Consider the following 17,848-nt stretch of genomic DNA (forward strand, 5'->3'; position numbering starts at 1 on the left):
GACAGGAAGACAAGAGGCAGAAAAAAGGCAAGTATGAAATCAAGGAACAACAGTATATCGAAAAAGAGAAGAGAGACAGAAAAAAAGAAACGAACACTTAAAAAAAGCCTGGTGGAAAATGATAGGAGATAGCACAGATACCAAAAAATGGACATAGTGACCTTTCAGAGCAAGGAAGCAGAAGGAAAGTTCCCTGGAAATGACTGACAGCAAGTGAAGGGTCTCTGTTATTCTGCAGACCTTCATAAAAAGAAAATGAGGGCAGGAAAAGCAGCCTAAAGCAAAACCTAGATTTGCAGATGCCAAAATGTGGATCAGGATAAATAGAAAATAAATCTAAATTACTTGATCCTCTTCCTTTCTTCTGGAAACATAGCATCTTCTGTCAGCTGAAATAGCACCCCAAAGGCCACTGATGCAAACAGCAAGCACCTCTGTGACAGCACAACTAATGAAGCTGGCTTTCTCATTCAGTCATATAATTCCCGTTCCTATCTCTTCCCATATGTCCTTTCTAACCCTGTCATACCTCCTAACATCACTCACAGCACCCTTTCCTCCCTCCTCTTTCCTGCTATTCTTCTAGCCTTTCCTTCCTTCCTTGCTGGGCTAGAAACCATGTCTGCTGGGAGTGGTTTGAGCTGGGCTGTACAGCTAAGGCTAGTAGCAAAATGTAAGCCTTTCCCTCAGTGGTGGCACTCACTTGGTTCTATCAGAAGTGCTATCATTCTATCAGTGAGCGACACAGCCACCAAAAAATGCAGCAACTTCATATCCTCTGCACCACTCTCACCCAGTTAAATCCAGTTAAACTGGTAAATGAGTTGACAAATGAAGGAATAGCTGGTAAAGTGACAGCATGGACAGACAAAAATGCTGTGCTTAGATAGGCTCTCTTTCCTTTGGAAACCAGACTTAACCCCCCTCTGCATTGAATGTGCTTCCTTCTCTCTGAGAAATTCTCATTTAGGCAGGGTCTGGTGGAACATGCAGGATTCCCAGTGCCCAGCTCCATGTTTGATCCAGGACATTGCTGTTTCCCAGCAAAGCCATGCAGCCCTCTAGGCGGACGCACAACACCTGGTGCCCAAACAAGCCACCCCACCCTGTTTGCAGGTCACACCTGTCCCCATTAACATCCCCTCTACTGGAGCCAGGTTATACAGATGCCATCCAGTATCTGGAAGTCTTCTTTTGTACCTTAAAGGTAACAATCTTCAGAAGGTCTCAGCCCTTGCTTTCTTAGAAGGACCTAGGTTTGTGTTCCTGTGCCCAGCAGATTTTTGACCTCTGAGTTGCTGAGAGCCAAATGTTGACACTCATGTCCCCAAGTGTGTTGTTTGCAGCTGAGTGCTCTTCTTGCCCAGATGAGAAGAGTTATGGATAACTGCAGAATAAAATACTATTGTAAAATATTTGGTCTCCACACTTGGCTAATAAATCATGTTTTATAGGGTGATTTTTACTGTATATTTGAAAAGGAACATATATTTATAATAGCATGGTTCTGAGAAAGGTTAAATGTGTCACTGCTAAAGAAAATGTATTACAAACCTGATATTGATGGAAGGGCAAGTGCTCTTTTCCAAGAAACCAAAACCAAACTAAAGTCTTGAAAAATGACAGGCAGGAGCAGGGCTTTCACAGCTTTCTCCCTAGATGGCACAAATAAATCTGAAGAGAAACATAATTACTGTTTCAGATGTAGATGCACAACAGCAGGCTAGGCTGGTCAGTTCTCAGACCATCATAGCAGCAGTAGCAGCTCTGTCTAAATATGCCTAAGCCGAGCTCTTCAGCTAAACGACAAGATGGAAGATTGAGTTGCCACTACTTAGGCAGGCCCCTTTTTTGCATGTCTCAGAATCATGGTTCCATTAGGATTAAAAAAATTGTAAATAACTCTTCAAACAAAGCGCTCAAACACCTCATTCACCACTTTGCTACCAATAACGAAGTCAAAGCTGCTGCTGTAAAGCAATTTAACAGCACTTTAAGATCTAGGATGCAGAGGTATTTTACAACGCACAATACTTCTTGCTACGTGGATGTGTTAGCAATGTTTACGTATCAGACCTAACTGCAGTTCTCACAGGTATGTATACAGCAGCCTTGAGGGTGTGACTACCTCATACTCCTGGAAGGCTTGGGGAACTATTTATAGGAAGTTGTGAGTTTGTTTTTTATTGTTTTGTTTTTTTTTTTTTTTAAAAAAAAAAAAAAGAGGTGCTCTGTCTTTTTAAGAGAAGGGGCCATCTGAAAGCATCTAAATCCAAAGGAGCCATCGAGTATGTTTATGGACAGTTGTTCACTGATGACATTTTCACAGTGACTAAAAGCATGAACCTGTCACAGAGAATCACTTATCAAACAAAAGACTACAAAGATGCCATGATCCATCTTTATTTATTTTTACCCTGAAGAGGTACAAAGCACTCATGCCAAACAGCATGTTTGCTGGACTGAAAGAGTTGTACCTCTAGAAACAGAAATGGGAGAAGGCAGTGGGTTTTGCTGAGCTGGTTGGAATGGCTTCCTAAATCCCATCTATGGGAGGGTATTTCCCATGTCTGCAATACTCAGATGCAATGCTTTCCAGAACAAACATGTAACAAGGACGCTTTCCCCAGCAAAGTCAGCACCTGGGTATTCCAACAAAATGCCAAATCTGCTTTTCCAGTGCAGTTAGTTATACCCTTGGATCTCTTGGGAAGTAAGTGCTATGGAAACATGCGAGCCCTATGGCTGGAAAACAGGTTTTCAAAATCTCTTATATGGGTAAGAAATAGTCATGGCTTCTGTTTAGTCCTTCAGGGATTATTTCTCCAACGTTTAACATGGCAGTCCATAATTTCTGAGCTCATCATCTGATGGATGATGTGTTTGGAGAGATATGAACCTGAAAGCTTTGGATAGCATTTGGGCATTTTTCATCAAATGTCATCCAATGGACTGCACTGCATTGCAAAATCCTTTATATTCTTTTTTCTGCAGATGTTTCCAAAGGATTCAACTTTTCCAAGCAATAAACAGGCACTGCAGAATACCAGTGTTTGAGGGGCTGTCTGCATTGCCGTTGCATTGCATATTTATCCAGGTCAAAAAAGCCAACAAATTTGTTACCACTGCTTATGACTATGCACATTATATTCCTGTGAGTAAACATCCTACTGGCACCACTTCACTGCAATAATTTCAGATCAAAACCAAGATATTTAATTTTTATTTTGCAAGTTGATGAGGGAACTGTGTCTCTGCAAACCTCTGCAGGAATTTTAAAAAAACCCTCAGACCAGTAATGGTGAAAATTGTGGTGATCCTAAACAATCGTGTAGCCTGGGTGGGATATTCCTCCTTAGTATATGGGATTCTCTGTGATCTATGGAGGCAGGATCATTGTCCTGTGAAAAACTGCAGTTTGAGGAGAAGGAAAGATAGAGACTACTAAGTGCTGTATTAAAATAGATACATAAAACATTGACAAAGACATTGTAGTTCCATCTTCAAAGCTGTTTTCAATAGTGGGGTGAAACTGCTATACAGAGGATTTCAAGATGTCTTATAAGAACTGCACCTTACTGCAATACACAGGATACTTCTAAGTCTCTCAGAAGAAAAGCTGTGAAACATCTAGTCTGCTGTAGATGAAAAACCTAGAAGAAGCTGGGAAGAAAGACAAAGAGCTCTCCTGAGGGTGAGAGATGGTTAAAGAAGGCTTTTCTCACTGTCGATCTAAAGAGTGACTGTAAATCTAAAGCAGATCTTTTCCAAACAACTCCCATACAGTGCAGGAGAGAGAAAAAACTATGCATTGAGGTGCCAGCAATCAAGAAGATAGCAAAATTTAACTTTAGTCCAGTATACCTCCCATTATTTCACCAGGTGTTTTAAGAGAGTATCTTTTATTAGTCATGCTTTTTATGAGGGTCTTTTTTTTTTTTAGCAGCCTTGTCAAAAGCATGTTTCTGAAGGCTGTTTTTGAAATGTCTGCTACTAAATTGTCTAAGGCAGAAGAGAATATAGCTTTCTTCTGTTGGGGGGTAAGCAGCTTTAAGAGGGTCATATTTCTCTTAATGCAGCTGGACAGGTTTTCTTTCAGCAGGAGCAGACTTTAAAAAGCATTTGTTGCTGTATCCTCTCATTTTATACTTAGAGAATGCTTTTCAGAAAATACAAACTAGTAGGCAATATAAAAGGAAAAGGCTAAAATGCTGAGGTGTAAAAGCATTTAACACCAATACTGGATATTTGCAAGCTTTCCTATTAGCATCCTCAAAAGCTTCCAGAAGGAACAGAATGACGCAGGTTGTGTTCCCATGAAAAGCGACTCTTCTAGTCCAAAACATGTTTCATCAAGGGAACGGGTATGATACAGATCGCAGAGGTGGACACATCTAGTAAAGGCTGTGGTGTGTTTCCAAGCAATGTTATCAACACATTGCATAGTGAGATCTCAAGACCTGAGGAAGTCAGCTAAGAAAGAGTTCACCAGGATCTCCCACACCAGTTGGGTTAGAAGCTTCATCCTTTGCCCAAATTTGCCTCTCAGATGGGAAGCAATGGGGCTGTTTGTCACTCAGCAGGCTCCATCCCTGTTGTACAGCTCCATAAATGCACCTCATAACATGTGTGGAAACCAACAGCAAACACATTTTCTTGTCCTTGATCTCTGCACTACATGGGACGACAATCAACTTCTAAGAGAGACCTGTTTTTTCTTTTTCCCCTCCAGCTGGAGGCCAGTCCCTAGCAGCAGACCCCAGGGGTTGATAGTGGGACCAATACTTTTTACCATCATCATTAATGACCTGGACAAAGGAGGCAGAGTGCACCCTCAGAGGATCCAGAACTGAGAGGAGTGGTTGTTACACCAGAGGGCTGTGCTGCTATCCAGAGGGACCTCAACAGGCTGGAGAAATGACCTGACAGGAACCTCATGAAGTTTAACATGGGGAAGTTCAAAGTTCTGCACCTGGGGAGGAACAACCCCATGCACCAGTACAACCTGGAAAAGACTCAGTGGGATCTTATCCATATGTATAAATACCTGGCATTTCTCAGTGGTGCCCACTGGAAGGATGAGAAGCAATGGACACAAACTGAAACACAGGAAATTCCAATTAAACAGAAGAAAAAGTTTTCTTACTGTAAGAGTGGTCAGACACTGGAACAGGCTGCCCAGAGGAGTTGTGGAGTCTCTGTCCTTGGAGATATTAAATACCTGACTAGACTCAGCCCTTGATAAGCTGCTCTGAGCAGGGGGTTGGCCTGGAGACTTCCAGAGGTGCCTTCACACCTCAGCAGTTCTGCAGTTCTGGGGTGACAATGGTCAGCCTGGCCCCAGACAGACAGAGGCACCAGGCTTGCTCTCAGAGCATTTTCTGTCTAAGGCATTTGTGGACATTGGTCTCTTTTAGAGCGTTCCTGTGACAGGTAGTAGCCCAGAGCTGAAACCAAGGTTAGCCCCAGAACAGCAGGGAAACCTCAGGTAGGTCTTTGATGCACCTATTTTTGCTCATCTTAATTCTACCTTCAAGATGAGTCAGAGCTGGAAGTTTTGCTGAATTCTAGATCAGGGTGTCTCCGAAGACCAAAAGAAAACTCTGAATGCTTTATGATTTTATTCTGTTGGCCAGTAGAGGGAGGAAAGAGAGAGAAAATGGGAAAAGTCATTCTTGATTCTCTGAGGCTGAATAGCAATTCTCTTTCATATTGGCACCACTACTTCACAGCTCCGGGGCCAACTTGCTCTGTCAGAGCTATTGTAATGGATAAAATCTCATAAGATTTAGTTATTCTTTTAGATACTGTAACCACACTGAACATCCTGCTATGTGGCTAATATCAAGGACTGAACCCAGCTGTGATCTGTCCTGACATCTGACATACATCACTGTGGACAACTGGACTCAGCCCAGCTTTCCATACACCTAGAACCGCATTTGATGCATTAAAGTCTGTGTCTCATTTGAACTTTTTTCCCCCTAGCAAGACTGTAAAGTCGTCAAATGAGACCGCTCCAGCCATTCACAAGGATATTCTGTAATATAAAGTGAGGAGAAAGCAGTCTCAGGTGTTTACTTCCAGCAACTACCCCTGAACTGCATCCTGGACTGAAAGGGGACAAAGGAGAAGATCAGCCCCCCACCCTAACCTACATCTTGCTTTCAACATTTCATTGCTGAGCTAAAGAGTACTATTCTTTTCCTTTCTGATACTCTATCAAAGTAAGGCAAAGTAAGGACTTGCTGAATGCATTGCTCATGTGTAATACTGAAGCAAGTTAATCTCAAGACCTAAGGCAGGACTTGCTCCAGCATAATGCCACTGCTTCTAACAGAGTTGCATTTATAAGCTGCTTTTTTATATAGCAGCAGATTATGAATGATTTATTTAATGCTGAAGGTTATTGATGGAGAAATATAGGAAAGTAAGTTATAGTTTGGTCTAAAATTAGATAATCCTTGTCTGTGTGCAAATTCACATATGATTATTCACTTGGTTCTGGCCTGAGTAAGCCCCAAGGTGAACAGGCTCCAGGCTACACTGCTGCACCAAGGCTGTTCTGTCATTAAAGTGTATGAGCTACACCAGACATCTTCGTTAGTCCCTCCTCCATGTTAGAACTCCATGTTGGCAGTTTTAATAGAGTTCTGCTCTCAAAAATAGTATTTCCAGGAGTTCATAAATGGCATCGAGTCCCAAGTGCAATTTTCAGAGCTGAATGTATGGCATGTAAAAGCCAGTCAATCAACCCCTGGTGACGCAGATTCTCCTGCATATAATTGCCTCATAAATAGCCCTTTGGAAAAATTTTGTTCAGGCTTGAGCCTGGCTTTTGATTTAGATTTCTGTGAAATTTCCGTCTGAGATTTGTAACTTACTATGCACACTCAGGTACTTTCCATAACCTTTTCTGGACGGTGAAAAATGCACACCCTTTGGAAGTCTTTCAATAGAAAAATGGGAAAGAAAAGCATGATGGAGATTCTCTTTCCTTGTGGTGTTATTTTAATGTGTAAAATTCCTCCCAGAGCCAGCAAATGAAGAAACATGTTGTGTACAGCTCAAAAGCTGCAATACAAACAAGGATGGAGCATACTCTTTTCAAAGATTAATACAAACCTTAAATGAACACACAGAACATGTCCACGCGGTGGCAGCAGAGAAGGAAAGTGAGGAAATATCTACAGGAAGCCCGAAGACAAACATTAGTGGCCTGAGATGGAGCATTTCTTAGTTAAGTGTACATTTAAGTGCATCCATCTTCAAAATTAGGACTGTGACACAATGCGCCGAGCATCTGTGACTACCCAAATCCAGATGGATTGGGTAGTCTACCCATCATCACAATGACAAGCGATGTTGTCACCTGGTACTATTTGGGAGTGAAGATGGTCTAAACAGGGAAAGCAGAAGTCTAAGTTTACAGCATGCCATGCCACCAACCATAGAGACACATTTTCTTTCCTGTACATCACAGATTCTCTCAACATCCAGCAGCACCTAGAAGCAAGCAGCAGATTTCATCAGCTGGAAACAGCAGTGAGAGCAGGTAGAGGGCAGCAAGAATAGTCAAGGTTTCCCTCTGTACCCCAGAGGTACAGGCACATTGCGGTGTACAGCCTGCCACTTACATTAGCAATGTGGCATCCACCCGAAAAGAGTCTCTCACTATTGCTTGTAACTCTGTGAAATTAAAATCTCAGCTTGCTTGCCTTTGGTCAAAGAGGATAGAAGAGCTGAGGGGAGAAGAAAAAAAAATATAGTAGAGACCTGCTTGGACTCCCAGCCTTATATGAGAATCACAGGACAAGGGTGGTCCATGTTTAACACGAACTGTGCAGCATCCTTCACACAACAAGTTGGCCCAACAGCTATTCCCCAGCTCCTTGCCATGTGCATGCACACACTCATCTTCTCTCTCCCAGGAAGACTGTTTCAGCTGTCACAGGTCAGGAATAAAGAAAAATGATCTTAATAAAACCAGAAGCAGACAAGAAAAACCCTCAAGCAACTAAATAATGGTTTTCTACTCTGAGAAATAGCTGGTATAATTGAGTCTGTTGCATCTTTTAAAAAATTAGTTCCACTTTGCCCCTTGCAAGCCAGGTGGGTACGTCCTTTCTTCTGTCCCACCTCTCTGAAAGGCTCCCATAGCTGAACAAGGCACCTAGCAGTCCCCAGACTCCTAACTGGTACTAGACCGTGCTGGTATCTACAGCCAGGTCACCTCTGAGCAGACCTCCCAAGGAACTATAAAGGACAAGTAGGCTACAGCACTAAATTTTGCTAAATTTAGTGCTGTTACTTTGGTGGAAAAAATGTACTGAATTCCAGCTGAGCTAGAGAAGGGAGTGGTAGAGTAAGGCACTCCTCTGGCCTTTCACAGGAACTCTATTTCCTGAGAAACTGGTGGGAGAGGAGAGGGGCACTTACTGAGGAATTCAACTCAAATTGTCCCCATTGAAGTGTTTTCATGTCCTGATCAGAAAGAGAGAACAGCTCCCTCCCAACTGCTTTCATTACCAGATATCCCAAGCAGTCCTGCACTCATGGCAGTGTAGAGCTCCTGTTCTAACCCGCACAATGCCAATAGCAGACCAACAACAAAGGACGGGTCCTGGCACTGGTTTCCTGAGCACTTCCAGTTTCTCAGGAAGCAGTATCTGTTGGTGGTACCTTCATGTACAATGGGGAATGTGTCCCCAGGACACACAACAGAAGAAATGGAGTTCTCCATAAAGACTGGGGCAGAGCGCTGACACTAGTGTTTAGGGTAGCTCTGTATCATGAAGATCTGACACACAGTTTGAGCACAATCTGCAGCTGCCATAAACTAGGATACCTCTCCATGGTCAGGGCAAGAAAGAGAGGAAATAGCAGTGGTTCAGGACTGTGGGACACCTATCGTTGGCTGTCTTCACTGGTGACTGACTGCAAGGCTTCAGGACCTAGTTCTATTCTCCAATGTACTGCTAGGGCTAAAGAGCTCTCATTCCCACATAAAACTTCTGTGCCTTTCCCATCTGGGACCTGCTCTCTTGCTTGCAAGTCTAAACACGGAGACTTGTCATGACTATATAGCATGGTGTGCTCCTGCTGTTATGCTTATACATACTGCCTACACATACAAATCTGCTTTCTTTGCCTACAGCACACTCCTCATGCCTTTCTTTGTGGTGTCCCAGGTCTCCTGGCCCCCTCTAAGTACCAAATCTCATATACAAATGCAATTTAAATATAGTTTAAAGTTCATATGGGAAACATTTATCTGAAAATGGGTTAAGGAGTCTGCCATTACAATGTGCTGTAGTGGGCGGACATCTACCCATAACATACTGATTTCCAGAAGGAAATTCAAAGTGCTGAAATCTAGCACAACTCCACCTTGATGGTCAGAGGCAGCAGCAAAGTCCCATCTAAACTTCCATAGACCAGAGCTCCCATCAATGTACATCAATGGGGGTGATATAGGGTGATAGCATTGCTATGAGATGCCTTAGACAAGGGAGAAAAAGGACTGAGAGCTTCAGACCATGCCTTGGGAGCACATGGGAGAAGGGCAACAGGGCTGGACGTAGCTTAGCGTAGGACAACTCAATTAACCACCATATCACTAAGTGCTGTCAATTTTAAAAGGCATTTTGAACAGAAGATAAGCCAGTTCATCACAGCTCTGCTGAAGCCCCAGATGCTTTCCACCTTATATAATCACCTTTTTCAATAGACTGGATAGAAGTTAGTATTTACTAAGCCAGAGACCACTATGCTCTCAAAAATCACACACTGAAACTATTTATGCTACCCTTGATACACATGAATTTCAGGACCTGCTAGTCAGCAATAGATTTTTGCTGCTTTTTAACAGAAATATGGCATTTAATAGGTCCATTCAGGGCTAGGAGCCAAGCAACTGTGAGTTCTTCTTGAGCAGGCAGGCCCAGCTAATTTCAAAATGGATTGCTTTGTGAAGGAAGAATAGCACTTCCCAGATCACAGAAATGGTTTACTGGCCCAAGTCTCATATAAAATAGTCTCTTGGTGAAGAGCTAAACAGTTTTAAAAGGTGTCAGAGAAACCATTAGGTGATAAAAATTCACAGAGCAATTTTGCCAGAGAAAAGGCATAAATAAAAAGTGCATTGCTTCTCTCCCAGACTTTCTTGCAAGTCAGCTGCATTCAAAGAGATGTGCCACAACTAGAGTTGAACTAAAGGCAATTAAAAAGCTTTGGCTGTCTTCTGTCAAACTTTCAGCTTGTACTCATGCACTTTAATCAGAAAAGCAGCAATTATATAAACGGTGCCACTAAACGAAGGGAGAGCAGAGAGTACAGCAAGAATAGATCAAATCCTGTATGTATCTTGAGAAGAAAAATAGAAATGATCTGTATTTGTGTGTGGGTGCAGTCATTCTGTATCCAAAGAAAACATACAGACAAAGAATGGGCTGTTGCAGGGAAATGTAGATGCTAAAATGCAGCTTCCAGCCAGTTCAGGCTATTTTGCTTCAAGGATATACTAATCTACTTCTTGGTCTGTAAGTTTTAGTTAAATGTTACAGTTTCTTCTTAGAAGCCTTTCAGCCCATATACAAATATGACAGACTGCAGGGCATTAAAAGGAAGACATCTGAGCCCCAACATTAAGCATGGGCTATTCTGGGAAAAAAGTAATCAAACCCTTTTTGTTTGTGTTTTTTTTCTTAAAAAAAAAAAAAAAAAAAAAAAAAAAAATATCTCGCTACTCATCTTAAACCAGCACTTGCTAAAATTAAAAAAAAAAAAAAAGATTGCTTGCACAATCAGCAGCTTATGGTTTCTTGCTAAATTACTTTTGAGCAAAGAGGAAAAATCCGTGAAGTGAGAACAGCAAACCAGGATAGCATCTCCATCGCAATTAAGCAGAACATGCCTCTTTGATAGGAGAATCAGCATCGTGCAGTAACTGCTAATGGAAGGACATTTCTAGAAGCATCAGGACGTGCTGTGTTTCCAGCTACTTGGGAAATCTAATGAGAAGCCTATTTGGGATTTCTTGTGCCGTAAAACACACACACAGAGCATCCAAGCACATTCAGCTAGTGCCAGGCAGGAGCCGTCCCTCTCCCTCCAGACCTTAGCACACAAACCCCAGAGCCCACAGAATCAGAAAGCCAAGTTAGCTTGAACTGCAGCTTGGGCCGATGGGGAAGTTGGTGGTCAGAACTTCCTCCTGATGTTGAATTCCTGTGTTGGCAATATGGACAAAGGGCACAGAAGAGTTACAACTGGTGCAGCATACACTTACTTTGTTCTCTTTAAGCAGAAAAAACATCAGTGCTGTGGGATTTGTGCACAAGGTATTTCTGGAGGGATGAATCAGGAATAGTATTTGCAGTATAGTAAAGCCACCATCCTGGAGGGCAGAGCTATTCCCACAAAAAGCAATGCTGTGTAGATAATTTATGATCTACTTTTTCTTCAAACAAGTCTAGAACTAGAGAAGAGAACTCGTTAGGGTCCACACTTTTGGGAATCACTTGTCACACTCTAATTATGCAACTCTACTTTCCCCCACCATCTGTGCCTCCTTCTTCAGTATCTCAGTGCCTCTGCCTTCAAAAGGTGCAAATAATTCTTCGTTCTGCTGTTCCTTTTCTCCAGGGGGTATATATATATATTGCAAGAGCCAAACTTGCTTGTAAAAAAATGGAGAGGGAAAACTCCTCTTATACAAAGTGCTGCACCCCACACTGGACTGGGGTGCTCTCTTCTCTTACCAAATGTTTCTGCATCAAGCAGATGGTCCAAAAGGAGAATATGCAGCAGATCTTGAGGGACAACGTAAACAGCAGATATCTTCTACATGTTCATTTCAATTCTAGTTCTGCAACAGAAGTCTAAGTTATTTTATATGGTGACACTTTCCTTACCCAGTCAGTAGTTACCCCTCTTAGTATCTGGCTGCCCATTTCTAGGTCAGTAAAGAAAAAATGATCAGATGAATATAAATGGCTTCTCTTCAGCTTTACCAAAAGCTTTCCTAACACTCTTTTCCCAGTGAAATTTAAAGCATAAAATCCCACATGGCAGGCCAGGGGGTTCTGGTGCCACCACAAACATGCCCCAGAGCCTGGTTTCACCGTGCAGCTCTGCCAGTCTGCCAAGGCGTGGACAGGACCATGCATGGGATGAGGCTGTCACTTCACTTGGCAGCACATCCTCTTTTTGGATGTAAGAAGTGGTTACTGGCAGGCTAGGAGTCCTGGAAACAAGTTTCCTTTTCCCTAGCACCCTGACACCAAGAGCAGGCATGGTGACCCATCCTACCCCCATACTTTTGAAGGTTTCAGTGAGTATGTTATTCACCTAATGCCTCACACATTTTCACAATGGGAAGAATCCCTGCTGTGTGATACAGCACTAAATTACAAACCCTAAGCTGCTCTATTTACACAGCTGAAGACACATTGGGGAAATCACATCTTTGAGCCAAAACCCCAACACATTTGCTGTCATGATGGCAGAGCAGTTTTTTAAAGTTAGTTATAATACGACAAGTCAGTCATCAGCAACGGCAGCCTGACAAAATGGTGCAATTTACAGCTCTGCTAGTTCAGGGGAACTATTACTTTTGTAAAGAATGACTGATGTTTTCTGAATTGTGCTAGAATATGAGGTTGTCTTTCCAAAAGCAGCATGGGATGAGGATAGGAGAGAGAACGGTTTCTTTTAAGCAACACAGAGATTAGTATTTGGTAAGTCAAAAGATCATGTGTGTAACTTTTGATTTATTAAACTATTGTACCTGAATGACCTGGCATAAGGGCAGGCTGTAGCTCTTCTGCCATTTTGGCAGAAGATGGTTGGCAAGTTCACTTGGCTGGACAATAGCCATCAGATTGTTTCATCACAAACACTCCTGTGTTTGTATTTCCGTATTTAAGTAGACTACTATATACAGCACAGAGATGGAAAAGTGCCTGCTATCTTCTGGTTAAAGGGCAGATGCATATGTAGTGCCAATAGTGCTGAAACCAGAGGAGATGGATGGAGGCAGAGGTTTCCTGCATTGTAATTCACTGGTACCTGCTGATAGAGCTGAGCATTAAAACCCTTCTTCACAAATATACTTTACTTCCATGTCTAGTTTTTAGCTACCAGCTCCTAGGAAGCTTTAGATAAGTCAGACACCACCTTTCCCTCCCCCAAGAAAGTATATTTAAACCCTTCCCTTTCAATCAATAAAGTAAGCTTCTGGCAAATGGAATCGTGTCACTATGGCCTTTCTAATATGAGAGACAAGGCTAAGAGCTTGGCATAGATAAATCTCTCTGAAGCCTGAAGGTATGTTTACAATAGATGAGCCATCACACCAAATTCCAGATCACTTCTTTTTCAGTGAAGCAACACTGCTGCTGAAGCAGTCCATCTTAGCTATCCCTGCTGCTGCAGCAGCTACTTCCCTTGGTAAATCAGGTTATCTCAGACGAACAGGGGGTGCCAATTTTACTTTGACAGATGAGTACCAGCTGTGGAAAGGACTTGACACTAAACATGCATCCAAACACTGAAGGACAGTATTTCCTAGGCACCTTTCAGGAACTGAATTTATATCAGTGCTACAGCACAACAATCTTTGCTGCAGTAAAAAGAGTGTTTCTGGAACTGAGTACTCAAGTTTGAACTTCTGAAGAGGAAGGGTCTGCAGGAAGGTGACCTGAATCACACACATTTACCCGGTATACACCACAACCTATATATTGAGGATAAATACACAAAAGCCCCTGAAATCTCCTGTTCTAGTTAATCAAACGTTTTGGTTTGTGACTGATAAAATGCAGTGTCTGTAGGCAGAAACCCTGGTGCAGACTCTGGATGGCACCTGTCACAGCCCCAGCTTGCAATTACATCCAGCTTGTAGTGCCCATCAATTACACAGATCAGCGGCCACCCAGAGTCTCCCTGAACAAGAGGAAGGGGAGAGAAGGAGAAAGCAAGGAGTTATCATCTGTTAGCAGTGTCAAAAATATCCTAATCCAGGAAGTTAGGGGAGGGCATGGCTTTGGGTCCTGCTTGTGTCCGGTGCATCATTCCCACCGTGTTGGTTACATACTGCACAAAAAGCTGCCCCCGCAGCTCTCATGCAGACATTGGTCTCTTCAATATTTTGTCCTCAGTAGCTCCCACAGGCCTTGTGGGAGAGGGAAGAGATCTCTGCTTTTTGGAGCCTGGCAGCCAGTTCTTCCTCTGGGAAACAACAGAGTCAGGGAGGCTGCAGAGGTAGGAGTCACAGCCCTGTAACTGCTCCTGGTAGCCATTCAGTGCACTTTTGGTGGCAGACCCCAGGTGGGGATTGCTTCCCTTTGCACATATGCTAATATTACACAAAACAGTAGTTCATATGCTTCAGGAGAAGGAGTGTCTCTCCAGACAGTTGTAAGGAGCCACCTTGGTTTTTGCAGTCAGCGCAGCTTGGAGCAGGGCCCTCTAAAGCTGAGAGGTGTGCAGCTGGGAGGCGGAACCAAGCCCATCAGCCAGGAGCAGTAATAGGATGGCAGTTGCTAGTGGGAAGTGTGCATGATATATTAAGCCCTATAGTTCCCATATGTCTCCCTTGTCTCTTGCAGGGGTCACCAAAAGACCAGAAGGGTTGGGGCAAGCCCCTAAGACAGAGCAAAGGCAGCACACCACCAGGGACGGAAGCCTCTTTCAGGGCACAGAAGGGCACTCACAAACCTTCTGGCAGCATCCTCAAGTCTGTCATCACCCCACCAGCTTTCCCAGATTAACCTCAAGCCAGCTTGTCGCTATCTGTGCGAGACTTTGGCTAAGGGCTGGTCAGACGGGACACAGACAAGCTCTGTGCCAGCTGTATTCAGGCACATGTAGCCCACGTCTCCTGGCAGAGGGATCAGTGGCTATTTTGAATGAGGGGGTGGTACAGCTCTCTTTAATTTGAAGATGGTGGGGAGCAGTTTCTCCTTCCCAGCCACCAAGCTGTCCCAAGGACACACTGTCACCACAAAGTACCTGACCATGCTGCCGAGCAGCAGGGGTGACATGGGCCAGAGGCTCCAGGCATTGAGACACCATGAAAGTGATCTTATCTCCCTCAAGTTCATTCCCCTTTGCTTAGCCTCCATCTTGGCTTTGCCTTTCCAGAAGTGGCAGCTTTCCGACAGAAGAGGCAGCCTGGCTTCTATCTGGAATATATTGCAGAAGCTGCAGGCAACATTTAGGGAGCAGGCAGAGTCTCTCCTGGCACTGCCCTCAATCTGAGCTCTCACTGCCCTCAATAAATCATAGGTGCTCTTTCATGTCAGAGTAACCCATACACACTGCCAGCTCCCATCTCTCCCCATCCTGCTGTCAAGCATCTTGCAGCAGTGCTTGCTTATCTCCCCACTGCCTGGTAAGCAAGTTGTTGGCCACAGAACGGCCTGTGTTGGAAAGCAAATTCCCAGCAACACCAGGTACAGCTTCCCTGCTCTTACTTCTGTCAGCCCCCTGCTTTTTCTTGCCTCTCAACTCACTACTTCATTTCCCCCTCCTCCAAAATATCCCATAACAAGACTGCAAAACAGATGAGACAGAGCTTTAATAATGTATATGTTCCGTCGCTGTACTCGCTGGATGCCTGAAAGCGCTGTATTAATGAGTCAAATCTGGCTTTCTCCTAATACTGGTGACTGAGGCCACAGCACAATCAAACTGAATATTTTTTGAAGGCTGTTTCTAAGAAGATGAAAGAGGAGACCCTCCAAAGAGGCGTGGATCCAGGGGGTTGAGGGAAGACACTTTCCTCAGGCCAATTTGCCCCAGGACCTCACTGCTTGAGAGCAGAAGCCTCCCATCATCAGTGTATGTAGCTAGGCAGTTCTTAGGACTGTGGCATTTTCTTTGTGGATACTATTAACAGGACATCGAGATCCATATGCTCATATAGCCTCCTTATTCACATGCTCTGTTCTTGTGCAGCAGCTCTCTTTAGATCACATTTCTCCACTGCTTAACATTTGTCTTCAGTTCTTCCCCTTTCCTTCCCCCAGGTCCTGCTCCCAGTTGCACATAACAAAATGGAAGGAGTAACTTCTCTCAGCTCTATCCAAGCTTTGCACTTTATTGTATAAAATCTATATACGGCGGTAAAATATTCCTCTAACAAGAATATTCTGTGGTTTAGGCAAACGGTACAGGCAATTCAGAAGCTTTTTCTTTAAATTTCAGCCTCTGCTATCTCACGACATTACTTTGCTACCAGCACAGAAGTGCATTTTATATTAGTGGTATGCATACCAATCTTTATGGAGAAAAAAATAAGAATAGCTCCTTTGGGACATGGATGCTTATTTTTGGCTCATTAACTTTAACAGTCATAGTACAGCTGTGACAGGTTGGGAAGACAGGTAGAATAGGTGATCTTTGCTATTCTCTAGATCATGTCTAGCCTACACTTATAACTTAAAGTCACAGTCTGCTTGGAGGAGGCTGATCCAAAGCCTGTTGACAACAGCAGAAGCATTCATAACCCTCATACTGTATTTTAACTGGATAATAGGAAGCAAGCCTCCCTGAAGGCTCGCTGCTTATTTCACTCTTGGCATCCCTTACTGTGTCAGAAACACAAATGCCCTGTTACTCCCCTCCCCACACACATACTAAACACTGTGCCCCTCTTCAAAGTCTTGGGATCATTAACCCCAGCACAGCTGAATATGATGGGGCTCCAAGCAGTACCTGGCTCAATGGGTTCCTGCAGCTCCAGGAGTGCCAGGTCATTTCTGAAAGGGAATCCACCAAAGCCATAGTGTGGGTGCATGGCTTTCACAAGCACAGGGTTGCCACCCTTCACATTTGGCCACAAGCATTTTTTTCCCCAGAATTGTTCTGTCTGAGCACTGGGCAAGGAAGAAGGAAAACAAACATATTTTTCAGTCTAAAAAACCCTCATAGTTCAGGCAACAGGAAGGGTCCAAAGTTCACTTGTAACATTTGCTGCCAAACAACACTCATGCTTCAAGACTTACATCACAGGGACACTTTTGGGAATCCCGGTTGATGTGTCAGTGGTTTTTGTGCTGTGCTGAAGAGAACTTTGACTTATACCTCCAAAGACTTGCTGCTGTTATGATTAACACAGGGAATCCAGAGGCGAGTCAGTCCCTCACCTTCTTGGGAACCAGACTCCAACACAGATGGAGCTTACATTGAAGCTACAGATCTGGGCTGTGCAACTAGTTTGATGAAGCATTCAAGACCTATGCCACCATCATGGGTGTCTACATAAAACAGAGATAAAGGTTCAACAGAAGCATGTGGTACCTCAGCCTAACTGAGGCCAGTAAGCACACAATGGAGGGCCAGAGACATAATACAGTTTTTAGGTGGGCAGAGGACAAGCTCTCCCAGGACTGCATGCATACATTAATTACCAGGTACACATCAAAGCTCATACTCCATCTGTACTGCCACCGCTGCTAGCAGCACAGGATGCTATACAGGAAGGTCTAAGCTGCCAGAGGGCAGCTCTGGATGTATGTAGACATGTGGTAAACAGTAAGTCCACCTATATTTGCCAGAACTGACAAAATGGCTCAGAAATTGTCCCGTCTGGAGACTAGTCAGCCCTCAGTGCTCTGGGGTGAGAGGATATTGCCCACCTGAAGTTGCAGCGTGCAGCTGTCAGGACCCATTTTTCAAGTACAAAACCTCCACAGAAGGGTTGACTCTCATGCTGCAGGCTGTATGCCAGGGCCAGGACACCAGGGTTGACTGGCCACTTTAATCCATCTTGGGCTTCCTGGATGGGTCCACCAGCAATTCTGTATTTGTTGCAGGGCCCAGCAGAGGGAATGGATCCCAG

The 17,848-nt window shown here is 43.7% G+C and overlaps 1 protein-coding gene across 1 annotated transcript in view; it reads right to left on the bottom strand.

Moving 5' to 3' along the window:
* Positions 1–14,792: 14,792 nt before the first annotated feature.
* OVCH1 (ovochymase 1) overlaps positions 14,793–17,848 on the bottom strand; it is a 39,175-nt gene continuing 36,119 nt past the window's right edge. Inside the window, 1 exon segment of the mRNA XM_086461534.1 lies at positions 14,793–14,884. Within this exon segment, the coding sequence (XP_086317660.1) occupies positions 14,793–14,884 (92 nt within the window).

This window comes from Leptosomus discolor, chromosome 1 (genome assembly GCF_034619465.1).
Source record: "Leptosomus discolor isolate bLepDis1 chromosome 1, bLepDis1.hap2, whole genome shotgun sequence".
NCBI lineage: Eukaryota > Metazoa > Chordata > Aves > Leptosomiformes > Leptosomidae > Leptosomus > Leptosomus discolor.